This window comes from Durio zibethinus, chromosome 4, assembly GCF_047325235.1.
Source record: "Durio zibethinus cultivar Kanyao isolate XHJ-2024 chromosome 4, ASM4732523v1, whole genome shotgun sequence".
Classification (NCBI taxonomy): domain Eukaryota; kingdom Viridiplantae; phylum Streptophyta; class Magnoliopsida; order Malvales; family Malvaceae; genus Durio; species Durio zibethinus.
In genome coordinates, this window is record NC_143165.1 from 864,769 (window position 1) to 888,185 (window position 23,417).

General features: G+C 32.3%; 5 protein-coding genes across 9 annotated transcripts; 1 reads left to right on the forward strand and 4 right to left on the reverse strand.

The window, feature by feature from the left end:
• The first annotated feature begins 1,298 nt into the window (after nt 1-1,298).
• On the forward strand, nt 1,299-6,743 carry LOC111287628 (BTB/POZ and TAZ domain-containing protein 3-like). 4 transcript variants are annotated; one of them, XM_022878286.2, is made up of 7 exons: nt 1,299-1,454; nt 1,645-1,764; nt 2,695-3,066; nt 3,450-3,580; nt 4,298-4,604; nt 5,560-5,873; nt 6,335-6,743. In XM_022878286.2, exons 3-7 carry the CDS (start codon nt 2,725-2,727, stop codon nt 6,462-6,464), a joined length of 1,224 nt encoding a protein of 407 aa, XP_022734021.1. In that variant the 5' UTR covers nt 1,299-1,454; nt 1,645-1,764; nt 2,695-2,724; the 3' UTR covers nt 6,465-6,743. The 4 variants fall into 4 exon arrangements, with proteins under 4 accessions (XP_022734021.1, XP_022734020.1, XP_022734022.1 ...); XM_022878285.2 differs by having other exon boundaries at nt 2,700-3,066; XM_022878287.2 differs by lacking the exon at nt 1,645-1,764 and having other exon boundaries at nt 1,303-1,454; nt 2,700-3,066.
• Nucleotides 6,744-11,795: 5,052 nt separating this feature from the next.
• On the reverse strand, nt 11,796-13,889 carry LOC149519002 (uncharacterized). Of its 2 annotated transcripts, XR_016341327.1 has the most exons (3): nt 12,660-13,889; nt 12,079-12,167; nt 11,796-11,966 (listed from the first exon to the last, which is right to left on the reverse strand). XR_016341327.1 is itself a non-coding variant. In XM_089758942.1 (2 exons), exon 1 carries the CDS (start codon nt 13,777-13,779, stop codon nt 12,685-12,687), a length of 1,095 nt encoding a protein of 364 aa, XP_089615068.1. In that variant the 5' UTR covers nt 13,780-13,889; the 3' UTR covers nt 12,030-12,167; nt 12,660-12,684. The 2 variants fall into 2 exon arrangements, 1 of the variants encoding a protein (XP_089615068.1); XM_089758942.1 differs by lacking the exon at nt 11,796-11,966 and having other exon boundaries at nt 12,030-12,167.
• LOC149519003 (putative disease resistance protein At3g14460) lies at nt 13,800-15,052 on the reverse strand. The gene is made up of 2 exons (XM_089758896.1): nt 14,396-15,052; nt 13,800-14,342 (listed from the first exon to the last, which is right to left on the reverse strand). Exons 1-2 carry the CDS (start codon nt 15,050-15,052, stop codon nt 13,800-13,802), a joined length of 1,200 nt encoding a protein of 399 aa, XP_089615022.1.
• Nucleotides 15,053-15,370: 318 nt separating this feature from the next.
• LOC149519004 (putative disease resistance protein RGA3) lies at nt 15,371-15,955 on the reverse strand. Its single transcript, XM_089758897.1, has one exon. It carries the CDS (start codon nt 15,953-15,955, stop codon nt 15,371-15,373), a length of 585 nt encoding a protein of 194 aa, XP_089615023.1.
• Nucleotides 15,956-18,321: 2,366 nt separating this feature from the next.
• LSM6B (Small nuclear ribonucleoprotein family protein) lies at nt 18,322-21,602 on the reverse strand. The gene is made up of 4 exons (XM_022878139.2): nt 21,495-21,602; nt 20,137-20,261; nt 18,692-18,805; nt 18,322-18,596 (listed from the first exon to the last, which is right to left on the reverse strand). The coding sequence occupies exons 2-4, from the start codon at nt 20,249-20,251 to the stop codon at nt 18,550-18,552; spliced, it is 276 nt and encodes a 91-aa protein (XP_022733874.1). The 5' UTR covers nt 20,252-20,261; nt 21,495-21,602; the 3' UTR covers nt 18,322-18,549.
• Between the last annotated feature and the right edge of the window lie 1,815 nt (nt 21,603-23,417).

A 23,417-nucleotide genomic window follows, 5' to 3' on the forward strand; every position in this document is an offset into this window, starting at 1 on the left:
TGTAATTTTTATTATATAATCTAATATATATCACGAATTAATATTTATGGTATAAAAGATATGTATTTTTTATTGTACAGTATAATATATTTTACATATACTATTTTTTAAAGATTATTTTAAATAAATTTAAATCCAATAGAATTCTAGAAAGTTACAACACAAACGTGTATGAAGTAAATGCCATATCTGACAAAAGGAGGAAAAAAAAGTTTGTGAGTAATGGAGTTATATCTAAAATAGCATATAATATTATATAAGATTTGGCTGATATGATAAAAATCATAAAGATACGAATATTAATATATTTGCTATATTTAGATTTATACATAGAAGCTTCGAGGTGAATATTAATAATTTAATAATTCCTATATTATGACTAATAATAATAACAATACTTAATAAATGCTAAATAATAAATAGTTAATATATTCTTGACATAATATTGAATTTTGTTATATATCGATGTGAATTTCACGGTAATGTTTTTTAATTGAAACAAAAAATTAAATTTATATTATTTTAGAATTAAATTAAATCAAATTTAAATTATTATTTTTTAAATTAAATTGGATGGATCAAATTTGAGTAGCAGGTGGAGCCAATTTTTTAAAATTGGATAAGCTTTTAGATTGAGAAAAAAATAAAAAAAAATTGATTCAAAGTTGTAGTATTTGTTAAGTTGATTTTTTTTATTTATCTAGTTGGAATTAAGTTTAAATATTAAATATATATAATAAATTCAGATAAAATTTTAGATCAAAAAATAAAAAATAAAAAATAAAAAATTTAAATTAAATTATATATTTTTATTAATTTATATATATTTTAAATCTATATAAAACAAAAATAATTATTTTACATTTAAATTTATTTAAATATATTAAAAATCATATTAAATCGTTGAATTAAATCGAACTAAATTAATAAAATTTAATTTAAATCAAATTAAATTACATAAAAATTTAAATTAAAGTTTAAATTAAATTTTAAAATTTTATATAATATCTAAAAAATTAAATCATATTTAATTCAATCTAAACTATTATCATCGTTAACCCTAATTATAAAGAATCATTGAATAATTTTTAAGTCCAAAAATAAAAAAGCTTTTGACGTAAATAGTAGTGCTCAACAACAGCTCATAGAAAATAAGAAGACAATGTATTAACGTAGACAGTCAAATTGAATTTATCGCGAGATAAGTAGCGCACTGATTTTCATCTCACGGTTCTCGTAGTTTCCGCTTTGAACTTCCAACTCAAATTAAGTAATTATTATTTTTATTTTAACGCAAGAAGAAACGAAAACCACCAATAAAAAAATAACGAACTCGTCTGCCCTCTCTTCACCTCTTTTCTTCCTCTCGCTACACGCTAAAACTGCACCATTTTGAAGCTCTAAATACCAACGCTCTTCCACTTCCACCTCTCACTTACAGTTGTGATCCAAAGGTCAGTTTTAAGTCTTTGCTATGTTCTTTTTAATTCCAGTTTTATAAAAGAAAAAAGGTTTGATTATTTTTCCTTTAAAGTTGATATTTCTTCATCTTCAGCAGCGATTTTCTTTTTTTTTTTTTTCAATTAAATTATATATATTGAAAAATGAATTTACAATAAATTTGTTTTTTTTGTTGTTGTTCAGGTTCTTTTAGCTTTGTAGTGTCAGATTATCAAAAACTCCGAAGAAGATCGAGTAAACATCGAGCGATTTTGGTTTTTTTACTTTTTTTTCTAAAGAAGATTTGCCTCTTTATCTATAAAGGTATGAACCGTGAAAAAAAATATCAATAATACAAATAAAAAAAAAGAAAAAGTAAAGCTGAAATTTTTATTTCTTTTCACCGTATTTTCTTGGCCGCCAAGAAGAAATTTATTTATATTCCGTCGTTAATGAAGTTAGCTCAATTAAGGGTTTTTTTTTTTTTTTTTTCTTCTATCTGACCCTTTAAAAAAAAAAATTAATTCTTATTTCAAGCATATTGGAAATGGGAAAATGGGGAGTTGAGAATTTTTTAATCTCTTTTTATATTATTTTAATCATAAGAAAACACTAAGAATTATTATTATTATGGGTATAGAATTATGGGGTTTTGCCTTCTTGTAGGTAATTGTTTTAAGTTTTCCTCGATTACAGGTAAGGTTAGGTAGCCGTTAAGAAACACTTTCAGTTGATGCTTTTCCTGTTTGGTTCTGTTAAGGTTTCTGCTTTGTTATTAATTTATGTTAACATTCCTTCTAGGTTTGGCGATTCGTATATTTGTGTGGTGTAAAATATTAAAATTTATGTATTTGTGTTATATTCTATACGAAAATTGCATTTGATATTTCGTGTTTAATCTAAAATATGAAATGTGTTATTTTGGTTTTTTTAAATCTATATATAGTTATTACTAAAATTTAAATTGTGTCAACTTTATGTATTTTATTCGTATAGTGTTAGAATCGTGTCATTGTATCATGTTTTAGATTGTTAGGTCTATTCTAGGACTAGATTTTGACATTATATTGTGCAACACTAAGATTCTATTTAGGAAAATCTATATATTTGAATGAATTTAGTACATATTTGTCTCCCGGTTTCATGTTATAAAGTTGGTTTTATATCTTGCTACATAGCTCACTTACAGTTAATTTATAGTTTTGTACTTTGATTGCTCTATTCTGATTTCTTCCTTTTATCGTTTAACATTAGTGCAGATATCCTGCGAAGAAGTTATATTTGATGGCTTCACCAGCGATTGATTCTGTATGGCTATCCTTGCCTAGCGAGCCCTTTTGTAAATCTTTAAATGTATGTGTAGAGGAAGCAAATCCAGCCGATATTTTACCTGTGCTGGAAGCTCCTATGTCTTCTGTGTCTGATAACTCTAACATCCCAAAACCGCCACCTCTCCCTCATAAAATGTGTACAAGAACTCAGTATTCCAAGAGGCCTCTGGAGTGTAGTTTTGTCCCAAAGGAAACAAAGGATACGTGGGACAAGCTTTTTAAGGAAGGGTATGGTGCAGATGTTTGTATTATCACTGAGGATAAATCATGTGTTCTAGCTCATTCTAATGTTTTGGTGAGTTAATTATATTTTTTTCCTTTTTATTTCTTGAAGTAGTGCAATAAAGTTTGCCTGATTTATATCATAATGTTAAGGAACTTTTCTTCTAATTATTAGATAGAGAATTTGCATAGTTGTTTGCTTTTAAATGTTAATTCAATGGTGTCAATGAATTTGAATAGAAATTCCACCGAGGGTCATTACTGCTCTTCTTTGAAAACAGAAATGCTAAGTTACATTAAAGCTGAAATTGATTTCCTTACAAATGACAGAATATTGCCTTCATTTCATCATACTTGTGGAAAAATGGAAGCTGTAGGGCTATATTATTATCAATTCATCATATTCTAATTTCTGATTTATGAGCTAAATATTCATCCTTGTCTTTTCTTTTGCAGAGTGTTGCATCTCCTGTGCTGGGTAATGTTCTCAGGCTATCAAAAGTCAAGCATGGCATGAGATATATCAAAATTCCAGGAGTACCTTATGGTGCTGTCTGTGTGTTTATTCGTTTTCTATATTCATCCTGGTATGTTCAAAATCTTTTTCTGCATACTTATTGCCTAAATTTTTCAGCAGTAGTTTGTGGACCTGGGGCGAAATCATTATATGATGATAGTTTCCTGTCTGTTTATACCATTATTTTAAGTGGCAATCAAAACCAGTAAATATGTTAATTTTATCTATCATTTGATGCAGTTGTGGCATGATACTACAAACTAAATTTTGTAGTCTCTTCAAGTTACTCTGTTTATTTCTTTTCTCTTCTGTTTAACACTGCCTTAAAAAGGCCTACGAACATGTGTAACCAAGCTGTTGGACTGTGGCTCTGCAAAGGGTTGCACCATATAACCAACCAAGTCCGTGCACAGTTATTTATGTAGACATAATTTGTTTCATTATATTTTTAAAGGTGCTTCTAAATTCAGTGATTGTAATTTGCAAATAACATATGATTAATATAAAATATGGTTCTTAGAACCTTCATGCAGGAAAGGGATACTGGTTATGCTCAAACTGGATTTTGCTAGGAAAACATTTGTACATCTGTAAAAGGGGAATGGGAAAGCAACTTGTTTTTGCCATTGCGAAGATTTCTATTTTTTCCCCCTCTTTGGCAGTATGTTATATTTTAGGTGTTTAAACTTGATAGGCACTGGGACATTGGCCTAAGTTCTTTATCTCTGTCCTTACTTATCCATGTTATAATTGGATATACTCAGTTTTATTCAATATGGCAATGTAGCTACGAAGAGGAAGAGCTGCAGAAGTTTGTTCTCCATCTATTAGTCTTGTCACATTCCTACTCAGTTCCAGCACTGAAAAGAGCTTGTATTTGCCTACTGGAGGAAGGCTTGCTTACCAGGGAAAATGTGATAGATGTTCTTCAGTTAGCAAGAAATTGTGATGCACCTAGGCTTGCCTTCATTTGTGTTCGTATGGTTGTAAAGGATTTCAAATCTATATCTTCAACTGAAGGTTGGAAAGTGATGAAGCGTGCCAATCCTGCTCTTGAGCAAGAACTTGTAGAGTCTGTTGTTGAAGCAGATACTGTAAGTCAAAACCTTCTCTATGTTTGGAGGAGTTTATATTTATTATTCAATTTATTTCAAGAATACAATCTGCCTTTTGTTATATTTGTTAATTAATTTGTTTTCTTTTTCCCTCTGAGGAAGGTTACTTTTTTTTGAGAGGTAACTTTTTGTTGCTGTTGGTCTCTTGAATACAACTGAATATGTTTCATCTTAGTAATTTTCAGTTCTCACTACAAAGCTTCTTCTTTTGAAAGCATAAAGTATATTGACTTCTGTTGAGCTGACTATTTGCAACTACAATAGTTTAGGTTATTACAGCATGGGGCATGATTCTATCACATGGAAACATTTTGTTTATTCACACTTATGAGAACCAGTTACCATGTCATGATTTATGTGTGCGACTTCTTGTATGGTTGCCCTCTCCTCCCTTCCCTCATATAATGTCAATATTTTGACCAACTTATTATTTACTTTCCTATCTGTAAGACTGTAACTTAGAAATTGTATCTTAGCATTGGTTGAGTTTCAAATCATGACGCAAATTATGATACCAGAGTTTAGTGAGGTTTTTGGCTAAAATACTAAAAAAGTCTCTGAATTATTCCAGTTTTGTTAAATAAGCCCCTATACTTTATTCAAATAAGCCCTTATTCTTTTATTTATATTGAATTAAAGCCCTTATTTCAAATAAAAGATTGATTTATGTTAAGGGCTTATTTAGGTACAAATTGAAGGCTAGAGGCTTATTTGAACACAAATTAAAGTTTAATGGCTTAGTTGGATGCAAATTAAAGGTCAATGGCTTTAGGTGCATTTAAAGTATAGGGGCTTATCTAAATAAAGTGGTAAAGATCAAGGGCTTTTTTGTTATTTTAGCTCCTTTTTTTAATGGACTTTAGTGATAGTTGACCTTATGGTTATATGTTATAAAATTGTCCTGTTTTTAAATCATTCGCTTTCTTTCTCTTAGAGAAAGCAAGAGAGGCAGAGGAAAATGGAGGATAAAAAGGTTTACTTGCAACTGTATGAGGCAATGGAAGCCCTCCTTCACATTTGCAAGGATGGTTGTAGGACGATTGGACCTCATGACAAGGTGCTAAAAGGAAGCCAGGTTACCTGCAATTTTCCAGCTTGTAAAGGACTTGAAACCTTAGTGCGTCATTTCGCGAATTGTAAGACTCGAGTCCCTGGTGGATGTGTTCACTGCAAGCGCATGTGGCAGCTTCTTGAACTGCATTCCCGCATGTGCAATGAGCCTGATTCCTGCAAGGTTCCTCTTTGTAGGTAAGCATTAACATTTGACCAAAACATGCTATCAACCACTTTAGAGAAACATTTTAGACATAAAGAAAGGTCAAGGGTGATATTGGTTAACATAAAAGAAAAGAAGGATAATATATAAGGTTTATGCTTGTGTCAGACAATTTCATACTTGCTGTTGAAAGCTTACAAAATGCTTGCAAATTGTGTTCTGATTTGGTTGATTCTGTTTGTTGCAACACCGATTGGAATGCCTGTTTCTTTAGAATACTTTTCCCTGTTAAGCTAGGGTTTTAGTGCAGATGATATCACCTACCATAGTGACAATGCTCCAAAAGCCAATTGATTTATCAATGTTGGCTCGTACTTGTTACCTGGCATTTTGATTGACGATGTGATCCATCATTATAGTTCTTGTCAATGATGACAAATTTAGTGAATATCTGATACTGGTGATTAAAATTGTCTCTTTTCCTATTTCATAGGCATTTTAAGGAGAAAATGCAGCAGCAGAGCAAGAAAGATGAGACTAAGTGGAAGCTGTTGGTCAGCAAAGTTGTTGCAGCAAAGAATGCAGTTGGGTCATTCTCATCTCGGCGGTCAGGTTTATTGTGACATCTTAAATGAGAAAATGGCATTACCATGTACTTTTATTGGAATTGGTTAGTGCTCCATAGTAACTTATACAAGTTCTGAAATGGGAAAAATAAAAAAAATAATATTAATAATGAGTTAATGACAAAATAAATAATAGCAGTTGTTTCTTCTTTAGGAGTATTCTTATCTTTTTTTTTTTTTCTTATTTAACTTTTTTATCTCTCTTACATAATCAATCTAAAGAACAGATGATGTAGGGAGTGAAATAATTGAAATGACATCATTTCTTCCTTCTTCCATTTGATTTTTTCCTGGTTTAATTATTTCTTCTAGTGCTAATATCATCTGCTGTTAGCTCATTCCAAAATGACTTTGCATATGGAAGGGATTGATTTCACCATTTTGACTTCTGGGAGCAAAATGTTTCACCTAGCTGACTTAATCACCATAGTGATTACCATGAAATGGTACCAAGTATCTGTTGGGGACAGATTTTCAGGTGTGCTAATGGCCTTTGAACTGACTACTGAGTAGCTTGTTTCAATGTAAACAAAGGTTCAGAGGCCGGTGGTGTGATCATTTATGGAATGGGAAAGTAATGATTTTTCTGTATCGTATTGTATCATGTCAAACACAAGTAAAACATGGAAAAAATTGTGTCAAATTCGATTGATATACAAAACATATATTTTGGTTTTTATTAAATTCATAAACAGATTTTATTAAAATCGTATTGTTTTTATATTCTTTTTGGCATTATTTTCTTGTAATATCACTATATAGAATTTAAAATTGTCAATACTTTCAAAAGGTTACTAATGAACCAGGGACCTGACAAGTACCAGAGATGAGAACCAATTGTTGATTACCTCAAGTGAGCTTGTCCATGCATTAAACCTAGATTACAGGGTCTAATAATTCCCCCCAAAATTGAACTCAGGATGATAGGGAAAGAAGGTTAAGATCAAAACTAGATTTCATGCAAAGGTCAGCAGCATTTCAGCTGTTGTTTCCGAAGATGGTGACTGGAAAAGTTACATCATTGTTATCTATCAATTCAAACAGGCAGACTTATTCTTCCCTCAAAGCATCCACCGCAAAATTGCTCCAACGGGAGCATAACCTAGCATAACCACAGACCATGTTTTATTGGAAACCTGAAGTTCTATGTTCTTCCCTCCAGGTTTCAAATGATTGGTCTTAACAAATCTTTTCGTAACATTCTGCATAAACAAAAATATAATGTCTTTTCAATCAAACAAACAACAATGCTAATGTCAATGACTTGGATTAGAAGACAAACTTAATTATACATATGTATGTATGTTTGTAACTTACCCCATATGCTTTGCGCAAATAAGAAGGTTTGATAATAACTGTGAAGAATGAATAATTGGAGTTGAATTCTTGGGCGGATTTAAGACAAACTGCTTTTCTTCTGATTTTCTCCAACAACGGCTGCGGATTGATCCTTTTGATCAGGCAAGCTGTCCTGATCAGCTTCATCATCACTAGCTCCATCACAAAATTTCGAAATGATCAACTTCACTTCTTTTCCTTGTCTTAACAGAATTCAACTTCCTGAGGATCTTTGTCCGAACATTCTTATGCCTTTTCTCCTCGTCAGATTGCAATGGTGGTTCAATTTCTCTTTCTCTAACTCCCTGTCGACATCCAGCCATTGCTTTGAATGTTTTCTGTTCATGTTGGCATGAAAGAGGTTGTTTGCCCTTCGTCCAAGCATCTAGAACTACCCCTTTTTTGCAGCAGTTTCTTCCATAAATTTCAAGCTTAAACTTGGAATTGCCATTGTACCTGAAAAATAGAAAGTGTCCCTTCTGTAGAGAATTTTGTTGGATAAATTCCTTCCAACCCTTTCGGAAGTGCAAAAAATTGTCAGCCTTTTCCACAACAACATGCTAAAATCTCCTACCAGAGTTTTTATGTACGAACCCTTGAGGTAATTTCCTAGGGAGATTATTCTCCAAGTTCTTTACAAAACCATGTGGGATTCGCTATAAAACAATTAATTACGAGTCATACAAAACAAAACAAAACATTATGAAATAATAGTAACATACATATCATAATTGCTCTTGCACATCGTTCATACAAAGTATTGTTTCACCAATTCCAGGTACATATAATGACAATTCATAATAAAAGAATAATAGTAATAATAATAATAATAATAATAAAAGCGTTTCAGATATTTCCCGTTAAAGAGATGACATAGTCATTCTTTCTTTCTTTTTTTTTTTTTTTTTTTTTGAGATTATATGAATATGTAGAAATTATATCAACTATCATAATCGAACAAACTATCATAGTATCCCGTAAAACAAATCAATTAATAAAACAAACTAGCATCAATTAGATAAAATTTAACATAAAATTGAATCCAATTCATATATAATAAAGTTTTGGGTTAGTTTGAATTTCGAGTGCCAACATAAGGTGCATATGGATAGCATCTTCGTCTAAGTGCCCTTCCAGTCTCGAACTAGAGGGAAAGGATCCAATTGTATATATAGGACAGTCGACATATTTGGTGAGATGATCAATTGTCCTATGCTATCTTATCATTATTACTGTATTTATATCTAAATATATATTCACACAATTAATTTTAATTTCAGTATTACATTATTCAAACTCATCTAATCTCACCATTACTACTGTTTTTAATCTCATTACAACTAATCTCATTAATCATCCAAATTGACCCTTAATATAAAAAGATTTTAGGATTTTTTTTGTCATTAAAACCATATATACCCTCATTGGCAGTTCTTCTAATCCTTGTATATCACGCCTATGCACTGTTTTAAATTTTATATCTATATATTGAACTTGTGCATGCATGGGATAACAAGTGATAAATAGAATAAAGAGCCAACATTGATTAATAATGATAAAAGCATTTTTATACACTAATGATAACCCAAATTTCATAAGAACAATCGAAAGACAACCCTAAGAACGACAAAACGAAAACAAGATCAAGTTTAAAGATTTTTGCTTGAAGAACTAAACCCTAAAGAAACCAACAATGGCAGTCAAAGACAATGCATATATATAAGGGTGACCAATTACCGGCTGGGTAGAGATTTTTCAAGATTAAAATCTTGAAAAAGCAAGGCCTTCTTGCCATTCGAAACTTTGCCATGGGAGATCAAGTGGCTTTGGAGGAGAGGTCCTTTGTTCAAGACATTGACAGCTTTCTTTAACATTATAACAAAGAAAGAAATATTATGAGGATCAAAACCCACAATTTTTTATTACCTGCGTTTGATTACATAAAGGTCTTTTTGTCTGTTTAAAATCGGGAAAGGAGACTTCATAGTAGGTTAGGATACAATCTACAAAGGTCAAAGATAGTGATCCTTGCTTTCCTTGTATTATCATTTAAAGATATATATATATATATATATATTTTAAGATTACATTTGTGAATTAAGTTTAAATTTATTTTGGTTTTATGTAATTTGTTTGTTTTATTGGTATTGTAATTTTTACTGGTAAAGTGTAATTTTATAAAAATAAAAACTTAACAAGAATAGTTTTACAATATTTAATGCGTAATTGACTTTAAAGAATGATATGAAGTCAATTTCATGGATTAATTTAATAATTTTAAATATATAAAAAAAAAAAAAACAAATGGCATGAATTTAAATATAAGTCTCATTTTTCTCACAATTTTCAAACCTTTCAGACTTAAAATTATTGGGTTAATCTAACAATTTGAAGATTCATACTTAATTTATAAATTATTATTCATTTTAATTTAAGAATATTATAATATATATTGTATTATATTCATATATTTTTTCAATACGAGATTGAAAACGTCTTAGCTCGGGATCTCTGTGAATTGCCCATGCATCGACTATTAACATTAATGTGCCCTTAAGAATGTTAGAGGATATATGGGGAATCAAAAGTGGAGCCGGTGGACTTGGGGGATTTTCTTGTTTTTTGTTATTATTTGATGATGAAAGTGGTCGATGACTAGGATTAAAAGAAGAAATAGCAATGAATATTGCGGCATCGAACCATCCATTTTTTTTATAACTGATCAAATGCTAACCGAATTGATTACCGTGTTTAATTTATACCGATTAAATCATTTTCCTGTCATCCAATAAAAAAGAAGTTTGGATGTGAACAAGTTTTAATAAATTATTTACGCACCCATTTTAATTAATTAATTAATAGTTTGACAAATATAGTGTTATAATTATTAACAGATATTGGCTCAAGTGATCAAAGGAATTTATTGGATTGCCTAAATTTAAATCCATTGAGAGATTGTAAAAATGTAATTTTTATAAATTTACAGCTAATGATTAGTTAATCAATTGTATCATATTAGTGTAAAGTGTTGTTTTCATCAATCTTGTATAAATAAATTGTGCAGTCAAAAGTTTATAATCAATGAAAGAAATTGCAACTTCTTCTTAGTTCCTCTGTTATCTGTTCTTGGATTGCTGATTTTGTGCTTCATTGTTCTTCGGTTTCTGGTAAATGTTCTTGCATCATTTTGGTACCAGATCTCCATTCTGGCATCAATGGCAGACAACACAAGGTATCAACATTTCAGGATGTTTCTGATAATAAGTAGTTCTCCCTTTTTTTCTTTCATTTTCACTTCCTTTTGTGATTGAGTTAGTTGAAGCTTCAATGGAAGCACCACAATATTATCTATATATTGTTGCAACATCAAGAGACAGCATTGAGTTTGAAATTAAGTAGATGCTCCATATCTGCTCTGCAAACAATCCCATTTCATCAAACTTCTTGATTCCCAAATAAATTTGAAGTGTTGAAATTAAAAGACAGACTGATGATTAAACAATGTAGGTTAGGCCAAATTCTGCATCCAAACCTAGGATTGCACTCCTAATGTGTACACTAAATGCCAAATACTTGTTAAAGATATAGTTAATTATGCAGATAAGTTGTAAAAGCAAGAAGTGTAGAAGTGTTTCATATTGGTTCAAAATCATTGAAACGCCTGACAGGCCCAGAAGGGTGGGGGATGCAAAAAATAAGCAAAGCTTGACAAATATCAGACTATAGAGGAGTCACAAGTCACAACAACTATCATCCTACTCCCACAAAACATGGTTTCCAAAAACATTCAACTAAACAGTAAATCTCAGTTTGTTTACAATTAGCAAGGATATTAAAACATCTTAAGTTATTCATTTGTTTTTGACTTAATGAAAACTGTCAAATTTTGGGCTGTCTGCATCAATAACTTTGCATGATAATGGAAAAGTATTCGGAGTAGTAAATTATTTTTATAAGAAATAGCATGGGAATTCAAGGTGCAAAACTCACCTCACAAAGGGAAAGTATTTTCTTTATAAAACCTGGACTCCAGCTCAGTAAATATGCTAAAGAAGTTAGATGAAGTGATCTGACTTGGAGGGACTCTCATGGCAACAGTAGTGCTACTGATGCCACTCTCCTTGGTTTCACTTATTCTTGTACTATTTGTTTGCCTTTCATCTGCTTGAGCATAGTCAAATCCAAAAGGAAAATGAAATAAAGAAAAGTCATTACAAGAGTTTAGAACAGGAAATATGAAATCAGCAAAAAGGAGAAAAGAAGTCAAACTAACCAGTTGTTAAATTGTTGGAGCATCAACTGTTCCCTATGGAGTGAAGTCCAAAAAGCAAGGAGGCTGTCCATCATGATTTTAAAAGCAACCTGGAAACAAGAAGTTCCAATGGAAGGATTAAACAAAAAACAATAACAGAAATAAGATAAATTCATAGGGTCATTCATGAGTTAATCACAGTTCCAAACAAATGTCATGCAAATAAGATGATTTTCCTTAATAAATGTATGAATCCTCATAAATATAAAGACAAAGCCCTCATGCAAACTAGGTATAGGTATAGCCTTAAAATTCCTGGAAAACATCACTTTATAATTCCTTAAAATTTAAGAATTGCCAAACTGATAAGAAAAAAGGATTCACTGTCTTTTTTATTATTTTTTTTCTACTAGGGTAAATGGCAAAATCAGAAGGATTGCAGATTAGTGTGAGAGGAACAGTTCAAACTTTTATAGAAGGAATTCCAGTACATTGCATCCTAAAAATAAAATATAAAAGATCAATAAGAAACCTGAAATCATGATTGAAAATGAAAATGTAAATAGTAGATGGGAAGAAGATGATTAAGTAATTAAACATACCTCTGTTTCAATTGACTTGAAATCCTCAATTATCATTTTTAATTATGACTTCTGGAATATCAGAAATCTTGGACCACTCAGGGCCAGTTTCCTTGGCACATCTTCTACTTAATTTGGAACTATTGTGAATAAAAAGCCTCTTCAGTTGTGTCAGCTGCTGCATGGCTTGTGTAGAAGGCAGATGCTTCAGATTCTCACATTGGTGGATTTTTAAGGATTGAAGAGATGACATATTTCCCAACCAGTCAGGCAAGGCTACTACTCCATCAAACAACCATATCTCCAATCGCTTAAGAGCTGTGAGGTGCTGAAGTTGATACGGTAGATACCTCAATCTTTTCCATCCTAACAATAGCAGACAATCAAGGGAGGCATTAAGATGACGGATGGAGCTGAGACCTGGGAATTGATCCAACTCTTCGCTGAAACCACCCATAGTCAATACTTTCAAGCTGCTGAATCTGCCTAGGCACTCCTTCGGAAATGTTATCAAATTTGGACAAATGGTAATATTTAGGAAACGAAGGGAACACAATTGCCTTAAATCTCCTGGAAGAACTTCCAGATTGAAGTTAGCAACTATGTCCAATTGTTCAAGAGAAGAACAGAATCCCGACCCACTTGGTAGCCGTCTTAGGCCCTCACATTTGTTTAGAACTAATATTCTTAGAGAGGGGAGTGCAAGTATGCTTGGAATACATGTCAGACAAGGGCAATCATGTATTGGCAAATTCTCAAGAGAATTACAGTGTGAGACCCCCATTGGTAGAGATGATAATACTCTGCACTTTTTTAACTTTATTTCCTTTAGAAAGGAGAGACTGTGGATGGCAGGTATGTATCTCAATTTAGGGCAAACTTGTATATTTATTTTTCTGAGACAAGTTGATGCAGATAGTCCATCATCCATAGATCTTAACTCCTTGCAAGAGTAAATGTTAAGGGTTTGAAGAGATGGTAATCTCCCCATCATTGGAACAATTCTCAACTCAGGACAGCAACCAATAGTCAACTCTTCAAGGCAAGGAAAAATACCCGATCTTTCTGTTAGCTTTGAAGTTCCCATACCATGGAAGTTAACAAAAAAGATTGGAACCATCCATGTCTTCAAAGTTTCCATATCCTCTATGGTGAGTTCTTTCAATGCCGGAAACAATGCTCCATACGCACCAGCATCACTACATCACTACGATCACAATAAAATTTACGACTTATGTACTTCACATTGTTCATCTTTTTTATTTCAAGAATTTTGAGATTGCGCAATCTCCCAAGAGTTGGAAGACTTCTGCAATTCATGCAATTGAATAAATTCAATTCCACCAAATTGTTCAGCAAATATGAATCACTACAACCACTATTGATGCTCCTCCAAACCCATGATGGAAAGTTCTCACCCCTGAAATTCCTAATACTCAAACTTTTCAAATTTGCAGGAGGCTCCAAGCCCTCCAACACTTCTTTATTGTAGTTGAAGCTTTTATAGCTCCGTTGGACATCTGATCCATTCACCTCTTCCTGATCATCCTCAAAACCTTCTATTTCAGAGCTCCATTCATATATCAATTTGTATATATTTGTCTTTTCTTCCAATTTTGCACCCCTGGCTTCTTCTCTGTCTTTAACATACTCAAGATTGCATATCCTCAATTCTCCTCGAAGTTGATTAAAATTTCCCAGCTCCTTGATTTGCAATCCAATTCCACACCCACAACAAATAATGGCAACGTCCTTACACTAGGAAGGCGCCCAATCTCAACTGGCATAAGCTTTTCATCATTGAAATAAGTATGTCTCAAACTGACTAAGTTTCCTAATATTCCTTTCGAAAGCATTTCCAGATATCTGCAATGCATGAATCTTAATGTTTGCAAATTGTAAAGTCTGTCCATGGATTGAGGTAGTTTTGTTATGCTACTTCCTGAAACATCCAAGTACCCCAAACGCTTGAATCTACCAAGAAAAGCTGGCAAGTCATTTTTCATAGCATCACAAAAGTTTAGAACTCGTAACCTTTTGAGATCCCTTGACACATCATTAAAGACGTCAACTTTTGAAAACAAAGACCGCAATTTTTTAGCAACATCCTCTGTGATCTTTGGCACCAATTCCTTATCATAAGCAACATTTACATGTCGAATATGATCAGAAATATCAGTGGTAAGCTTAGAAGGAAACATTTCTGATTTTGAAACAAATTGAGCAAGATCATGCACTACATCATGTATCTTGCAAGTTCTGATTTTACCACATGTATCCCTTTCCATTTCTTGAAATAAAGAGTTTGATAGCAAGCCATTACAAAACTTATCACCAATATCTTCCAACTCTATACCACATCCTACTTCAGACCTTGTAATTTCCTCAAATGAATGAAGAAAACCTTGAGCCATCCAAAGCTAAATCAGTTTAACCTTTTCAATAACATGGTCCTTAGGAAAGATCGAACAATATGCAAAACATTGCTACAAGCAAAACGGGAAGTTGTCAAAACTCAACTTCAGCTTAGGTAAAACCTCGTTGGTGTTTTCCAAACTATTTTTCATCGCCAACCACTTTTCTTTTTCCCTAGTAAAACCCAGGGTCCCTCCTAAAACACTTGCAAGCAATGGCACACCTCCACATTTTTCTGAAATCACCTTCCCGATATCTTCTAGATCTGAACTTATTAAAGCCCCTCCTTTCTTGCAGGCTCTTTCCTTGATAATTGACTAGCATTCTTCATTTGATAATTTTTCCAAGTGATGCCTATGATAAGCAGATGTCTCCACAATAGATGCAACGTTCTGGCTACGAGTGGTTACAACAATAGCATTTGCTTTGTCTTTTATGTGTATGGATAAGTCACCTGCATTATCATTAATTTTTGACAAACGGTTCTTCAATTCACACCACTTCTGGCAATCTTCATTCCACACATCATCAAGAATCAGAAGAAAACTTCTATCTTTCAACTCTCTTCGAAGGTTTCGAAGTATGGCAACAATATTAGTCATGCCCCCAGCACTTCTGTCCAGAGATTCAAGCATTCCTCCTAGAATCTTTTGGTGACTAAAATCATCAGAAACACACACCCAAATTGCTACATCACAAATCTTCTTCTCTTCTACTTCTTTACACACCGATTTAGCCAAGGTTATCTTTCCAATGCCTGGCATACCAACTATGGAAATGACAGATATCTCATGTTGGTTGCTCAGACTACTCAGCATGTTGACAATCTTTGAGACATCATCTCTCCTTCCAACAGGTTCAGAATCGAGGTTGGAGTCAGAGTTATAGTCTTGGCTGATCATTTCAGCAATTCTACCTACTGATCCAACTCTATTACCAAGTCCCAAAACAAATCCTTCATTTTTTATTTTATCCAAGGATGCATTGATCTTTTCAAATTTGTTGGCCATTATGAAGTGGAATAACACAGGGTTGGAGAGAGAAGAAATTGCACACCTGTTTCCACACTAAGCTGCACATAGGCTTATTTATCACGATCTCTCTTCGTAGATCTTCATAAACAAGATCATCAAGAACATCATCCGCCTCATAAGCCACTTCCTGAAGCTTCAGCAGCCATCTTCTAACAGCTCTCTCTCCCTTGTCTGTCTTCTGCATCGTGCAACACATCCTGAATGATAGCCAATGAGTGTTGAAGCCTTTTCGGCTCATCTTCAAAATGCCATGCAAGTTTGATTTGCTCAGTAGCAACTGAACTCAGGCTTGAAACTATTCCCTTTGCAGCAACGCTCACAGCTTCAGCCATTGTTTCAGTTTCAATCTCTAGATCTAGAATGTAGAGAAAGAAGCTGTAAGAAGAATACTTTGGGTTCTGTTTCCGGTATTAAAAAATCCAGCTATGTCCACGTAAAACCGCGTGCGAGGCTCATGTACAAAATGTAAAAAAACCATGGTTGGGTTGTTGGAGCTGGATTATTTTACTAAAACGAAGAGTCACAAACTTTGAATCAGTCAAAAATTGCAGGGATAATGATATACACGTACAAAGCTTGAGTTGTCATTAGTGTAAAAACAACCATGGTTGGGTTGCTTTGTCTTTTTTTTTTTTTTTTTGAAGGGACAATTCAGCTGCCTTATCAGTTCACTCCATTTCAGGCAATCTTCATTCCACACATCATCAAGAATTACAAGAAAACTTGTATCTTTCAGTTTCTTTTTATGGTTTTGAAGTATTGCATCAATATTAGTCATGCCACCAGCACCTCCGTCCATAGATTCTAAATTCCTCCTAAAATCTTTTGGTGACTAAAATAATCTTCTTAATTCTAAAAAAGAAAAGATTGAGAATTGAACTAGAGATTCATTTATCTTCTAGTTCTATTAGCAAACTTGAAAGAAAATGTCACAAGCTTGAAGAAAGGAGCTTCGGCTGAGAATTTCCTAAGCAAACTCGTCTAGGTTATCATCAACCTTATGATAGGAAATGTCTCTAAGCCTCTCCAGCCAAAGCTGCACAGCCTTGTCTCTCACTTGCCTTCCATCCTGAAGCACAGCCTGGACCATAGTAAGTGAGCCACGAAGCCCTTGTCAGGTCTTTCTTGAAACCCCAGGCGAGATTGTTCAGTGGCAAGAGAAATCACCTTGGAAAATGTTGCCACTATAAAAAAACTGAACAAAGCTTCAGCCATCTTTTGATAAGCGCCATTACAAGAATAGAAATGCATCTTTCCAGACAGTAACTCATCTATCTTACGTTCTTCATGAATTCTAAAGGAGTGAGAAATTAAAAGAAAAATGACGCATTCTGATTAAGCTTGTAATCATGGATGAATATCCCCATAGTTGCAGGGAAAAAGAGCATGTGAAGCCCAAACAATGGAGTAAAGATTGAATACAAATCTGTAGGAAAGCTTACGAACATTTACAAAGAGACTGGAAGAGTGGGCGGCTTTGCTTCATCCCTTGAGCTTTTGTGCCGAGTGTTTTGCATTTTTCTTTATTCTGTTTTGTGCTGATTTTATTTCAGTTGAACAGCCTTCGTTGCTATAAGAGGCATAAATAATTCGAATAAAACTCTAGCTCAATCGATTTCATAAGTTCAAACAATTTGAGTTTAAATTTTATCATTATTAAGTTCGAACAATTTGAGTTTAAATTTTTTAATAACTAACTTAAATAACTTGTAAATTAAATCAAACTTTTATATTTTCGTATATATTTTATTATTTTAATTAAAAAATTATTATTTTATTTATATATATAAATTCAAATTTGATATTCAAATTTGAACACAAATAAATAATTAAAATTAAAATCAAACATAAAAATTAAACTTATTTTTTATTTAATAAATGAACCTAATATTTATTTAATAAATGAACTTAATCGAATTAATTTAAGTAACTTAATTTTTATTTCGAGTTAAACTCTAATTAAAATTTTATCAAATTTAAATCAAATTTCAATCAAATTTCAGGTAAAAATTTTTAAATTGAATTTGAATTTCTCGCTATGTCAACACGATTTGGCTCAGCTAACCCTCTAATTAATACATGTAAAACAACACCATCTTCTTTAATTGTTAGGGTTCCTTTCATGTAATATATTTGTTAATCAATTTAAAGTTGCTGCAGTAATATTTAGAGAAATTACATTGACAAAAACTATTTAAAAATGAAAACTTGGTTCAATTTATAGTAGATAATAATCAAGCAATTTAGAATAGATTAGAATAGAGAAAGTGAACACTGCTCTTAGAATGAAAGCATCTGCCACTTACTTCCACAGGTTGAAAGAAACAGAAAAGCTTCACTGTTTCACTCGAGTAAGAAGATCTAATATATCAGTTATCAGTTTTAAATCCTCTCCTACAAACAAATTGATAAGAACAGCAACGAGTCATAGGTGATATTAAGTCTTCGATGCAGTAGCAATGCTAAGCCCCATCTGCTAATGTCCTCTTTGATGTACTGATATAAAGTACTGCATAAGTGAAATCAAATTGACAATCATTGCCAGCACAAGTATATAAGTAATAAAAAGTGAAATAAAAATTAAGTTTATCTAACAATGGTTACCATTATTTCCACGAATAAAAGCGTCACCGTATTTATTTTTTAACTGTCCATTGACATATTCTTCTGTTTGCTCCATAGCTATATTCATATATCCATCTAGACAAGCTAGAATGCCTGCAAATTAGGAGAACAAGTTGAGGACACAAAACTCCAGGAAAGCCAAAGTACGTAAATCGATAGACCAAGAATTCAAATTTGAACGTTGGCTCTCCCTGCTTTCTGAAACACTTGAAGCAAAGGGACGGGCACGAAGCTTACACAATCACTATCACCCACATATATATTCCAAAAAGAAATTTTCATAATATACATTATGTGCACTATCTCTGTATAGATATGCAGGTGTCTCAAACATCTTTGGAGAAAATTTGCAGATTCAATGAAAACCATCAGCATGCAGAAAAAATTAAAACCATGCCGTTCATGACAACTTTGATATCTTACAGCAGAGGAAAGGAAAATACTGACGGACAGAAATAAAGAATGAGAATGATAATAATAAAGACAGTTGTGATGTAAATGTCTCCCTATTATGTTCATTCTTAGTATTTACTATCTCAGTTATCCTGTAATTGCAAACAACAGCAAGGTGCCCCAAACGATTAACCGCATGCAAATAACAACATAATGCATTACACAACAAGCAACTAATAAATTCCAAATATGTTCTTTGAACAATATGCAACCGGTGAGTGGTAATCTCCACACAAGATATTTAAACTAACAATCCTCAATCACCTAGAAACTACAAGATATTTGAGAAAGGGACAGATACTTTCTCTTTCCTGAGAGTTTGAGCTGAATTCTAGGCATGTATGAAAGAGACAGAGAGACTTCATGAAATAAACCAGAGAAAAACCACTCAAAAAAGCTGTCAATGCGTATCATTTCGTATCTCCTAGAAGAGACAATAAGAAATGTTCTATTGTTCACTTAATTCAGCACATTAAAAATAAGGCTTAATACCAAAATATGCCATCAAAGTTGAGTAAAAAAAAGGAATTAAGCCCCTAATCTTTTATTGCATGTAAATAAGACTACAAGGTTTTTATCTTTCTGTAATTATAACAGCTTTTAAGTTGTTTTATCACTTAAGTTATTTTATAAAAAGTCTAATTGAAATATCGGAAGACTAATTATGACTTTTCACGTGTTTACCAACAATGCTAGCTAACAAATTTAGTCGTCTGCTATTCCAATTGGATTTTTTGATTGATTTCAAAAGTTTATGGTTATAATTACATACAAATAAACAAATTATAGCTTTATTTACGTGCAATAAAGGATCAAGGGCTTTCGAAAGTATACTTATATATTAAGCCTAAAAATAACAATCAAATTTCTAAATCCAAAAAATAAATAAATAAATCTAAAAGCAAAATGGAATAGAAGCATACATAGATGAAAAAATAATAAGGTAGAAGTGGAGATGCAGAAAGACCAACCTCTATAATCAACGCCAGAATTCAGTTTGACAACAACTGGTCGCCCACGGATTGATTTGAGGAAATCTGCAGGTGTTTTCGTAGTTGTTGACCCTTTCTCTCCTGCCCCACTCATCTTCCTTATCCTACTTCCACACCAAACTTTTATTATTTGCAAATCATAAAACAGTTTAAACTTTCTAGAATTACTAGTTTGCCTGCAATATATTCAAGTGAATAATTCTATGGTGGTAAATATAGGACCTAGGACCTAGGAAGGGAAGCCAGGCTTCATAGACTAACACATACGCGTGTGTTTGTGTGTGTGTATAAACCAGGCATGCTTATGAGTCCATAGTAAAGAATATCAACAGTCAACTAGAGCTGCTTCAAACAAAATTTCTTATTAACAGGCATTCTCTTTTACAATGAGATCAATAATAATAAAAGTCGCAAAGCAACTTCAACCTATTTCCAACCCCACTAGAATCTGCCGCTTTTGACGTAATAGAGAAATGCAATTAGAATTTATCCTTTACACTCCAAAAAAAAAGGTAAGCAATGCCAAAAACATTTTAAATCAACAAAAAAATCATATGTATAATAACTAATTACCCATTTGTTGCAAAATCTAGACAAACAAATGTCATACTATACTTAGATACTAGATTCGCAAACCAAAAAAAATAAAGAAAAACCCTTTAAGCTGTGCTTTCTCCCAATTTAAAAGTAACAATATATTTCAGACAACAATTTTCACAACTTAGATTAAAATCGCACCTAATCCACTATTTTTCTCTCATGTTACTGCAACTTAGAACCCCAAATTTTCCACCCTATTCCAGAACACGCATGTATCAGTATACCCTACAAGTAAACAAAAATTTCCCACCTAAAACTTCAATTAAACATAAAAATCCCATGAATTAGAAAAACAAGGGCTACCCCAAAGCAAGCTTCAGTTACCTAGGAAATTGCAGACACACCAGAACCTTTGAACTCAAAAGAACAAAAAGCAGTCAAAAAAGGAACCAAAAATCTATGTTTTTTTTTTTAAAAAAATACCCATTAGAATCCATGAAAAGGGTACCTACCCATGTAATTGTCATCATTATAAAAACTCAAAAAAATTCATATAAACATAAATAGGTGAAATACATAGGTTATGCCAAAATGGGCTTTCAAGCTATTCATTTTTCAAAGATTTTATTACTTGAAAACGGCAAAAAATTACCGAATAGATGGCCAAACAAGATATAATCAAACTGGCCCAAATATCTCATTGAAATTAAAAGAAAAATAAACCCCGTAAAGATAAAGAGTAAAGTTTTAATCTGAATCCGAAGTACGAGAAGTGTTTCCAGCAACCTAAAGCTTACCTTCTCCAGTTTCTTGATCAGTTGGCTCGATGACACTTACACGGGAAAAATGGCCAAAGTCCAATTGCTTTTATATTTGGGGAATAGATATGAAAACGGAGTCGTTTAATGTTTCTTCATTCTTTACTTTTTTAAATTTTTTTCTCTTTTGATTTAAGTTGGTAGAGTAATTTACAAAACCAACCCTACTAAATTCCCCAAACTACAGTTTTGCCCTATAATCTTGTTTTGGAGTGATATCGACCCGACCGAATTCAATTTAATTTTTAAATATTATATAATATTATAAATCTTTAACTTTTGGTTTAAATTTGAATTAATTTTTCATGTAATCCGATTTAAATTGAATCAAATTTTAGTGATTTGATTGATAATTTTTTAAATTTAATTTTTTATTAAAATTTAACAAATATATTAAATTAATAAAAATATATAATTTCAATTTGATTTTTTTTTATTTCTCAAATCAAGACGTAATATATCAACTTAATATTTAAATTTAATTCAAACTAAATAAAAAATATCAATCTCATCCAAACTAAACACTACAATTCAAAGCGATTTTTAATTTTCACAATTATTTTTCTCACCAATACACTTTTTCATCTTGTCCCGTTGGCTAAATCTTTTTATTTTGAAAACACTGGACTTCAAGTGGTTCGCTCAGCTTAGCAAACTTCCTTTAATTGTTGAAAGTGTTGAAGAAATAAGTAAAACTTTCACAAGAAACTCATGCATGCAATGGCTTATACGTGCATGTGAGCAACATGGGAAAGAGAGAAAGAGAGAGAGTGCTTGAGAGCTTTTGTTGATGTATACCTATTAATGGATCCATTTATGCTGAAATTTACTATTAGTTTTTCACTTTTGTTTTATGTTATATATTTGAACTGATCAAGGAAGCAACACCCTTTTTCATGACATTTTTTGGCTGATGCAGGTGGATGCCGGAAATTTCCAGAACTTGAGAATCCTATGAAACTTGTCATTAATGTGCAAGTTGTAGCTCATGTCAGTCACAACTCAAGGCCTGAGCTAAGGTCCAGTGAGGTGAGTACCTGAGTTACACTGTATAACAATGAAAGGCCTTGTCCAGTGAGGTGAGTACCTGAGTACCTGAGTTACACTGTATAACATCACCCTTTGTGTTCATCATTTTCAATACTATCAAATACATCGTTCTCGTTAAATAATGATTCAACCAAAGTAAAAAAATTTTATTACACAAATCACTCTTTATCGATTTCTTCATTGAAAATTTTAGAATCTGCAAAAAAATTTTGCTTCAAAATTTCTTATTTTCCAAAATTTAAAAGTGTGCTCGAACACCTTACTATTGATTCTGAATCCACTTGCTTCGTGCTTAAAGGGGATCGCATTTTCTACCTGTCCTAGCAGTTTAGATCTCATATTAAACTTGATCCAACCCTTAGATTGGTCACTGCATTGTAAATTTACAATTAGAATATTTGTGTAATGTAAAATATTTAAATTTATATTATATTTTATACAAAAATTATATATCACAATTCGTATCAATATGAAAAAATAAAATATATTTATTTAATTCGTAACACACTCATATCGTATTACTATATTGTGTTTTATATTATCAAATCTACTATATATACTCACCCTGTAAATGAAAAGAACGAACAATAGAATGCAACAAATTTGAATGTATGGGCAGGATCATGAAAACTGTCTTTGAGGAAAGAATGACATAAACCTCTTGTTTTAGACTTCTACGATTTTCTTGACCTGATCTTAAAGCATCCTGTATCTAAAATTCAAGGTCCACAAGCAATATGTTGAATTAGAGGCTTGAAAAACAACACACTAAAACTCTTTCTCATTGTCATTATGCAATGATGGAATTACTTCCATCATAGCAGATAGATTAGCTGCCTGGAATTGCAAGGA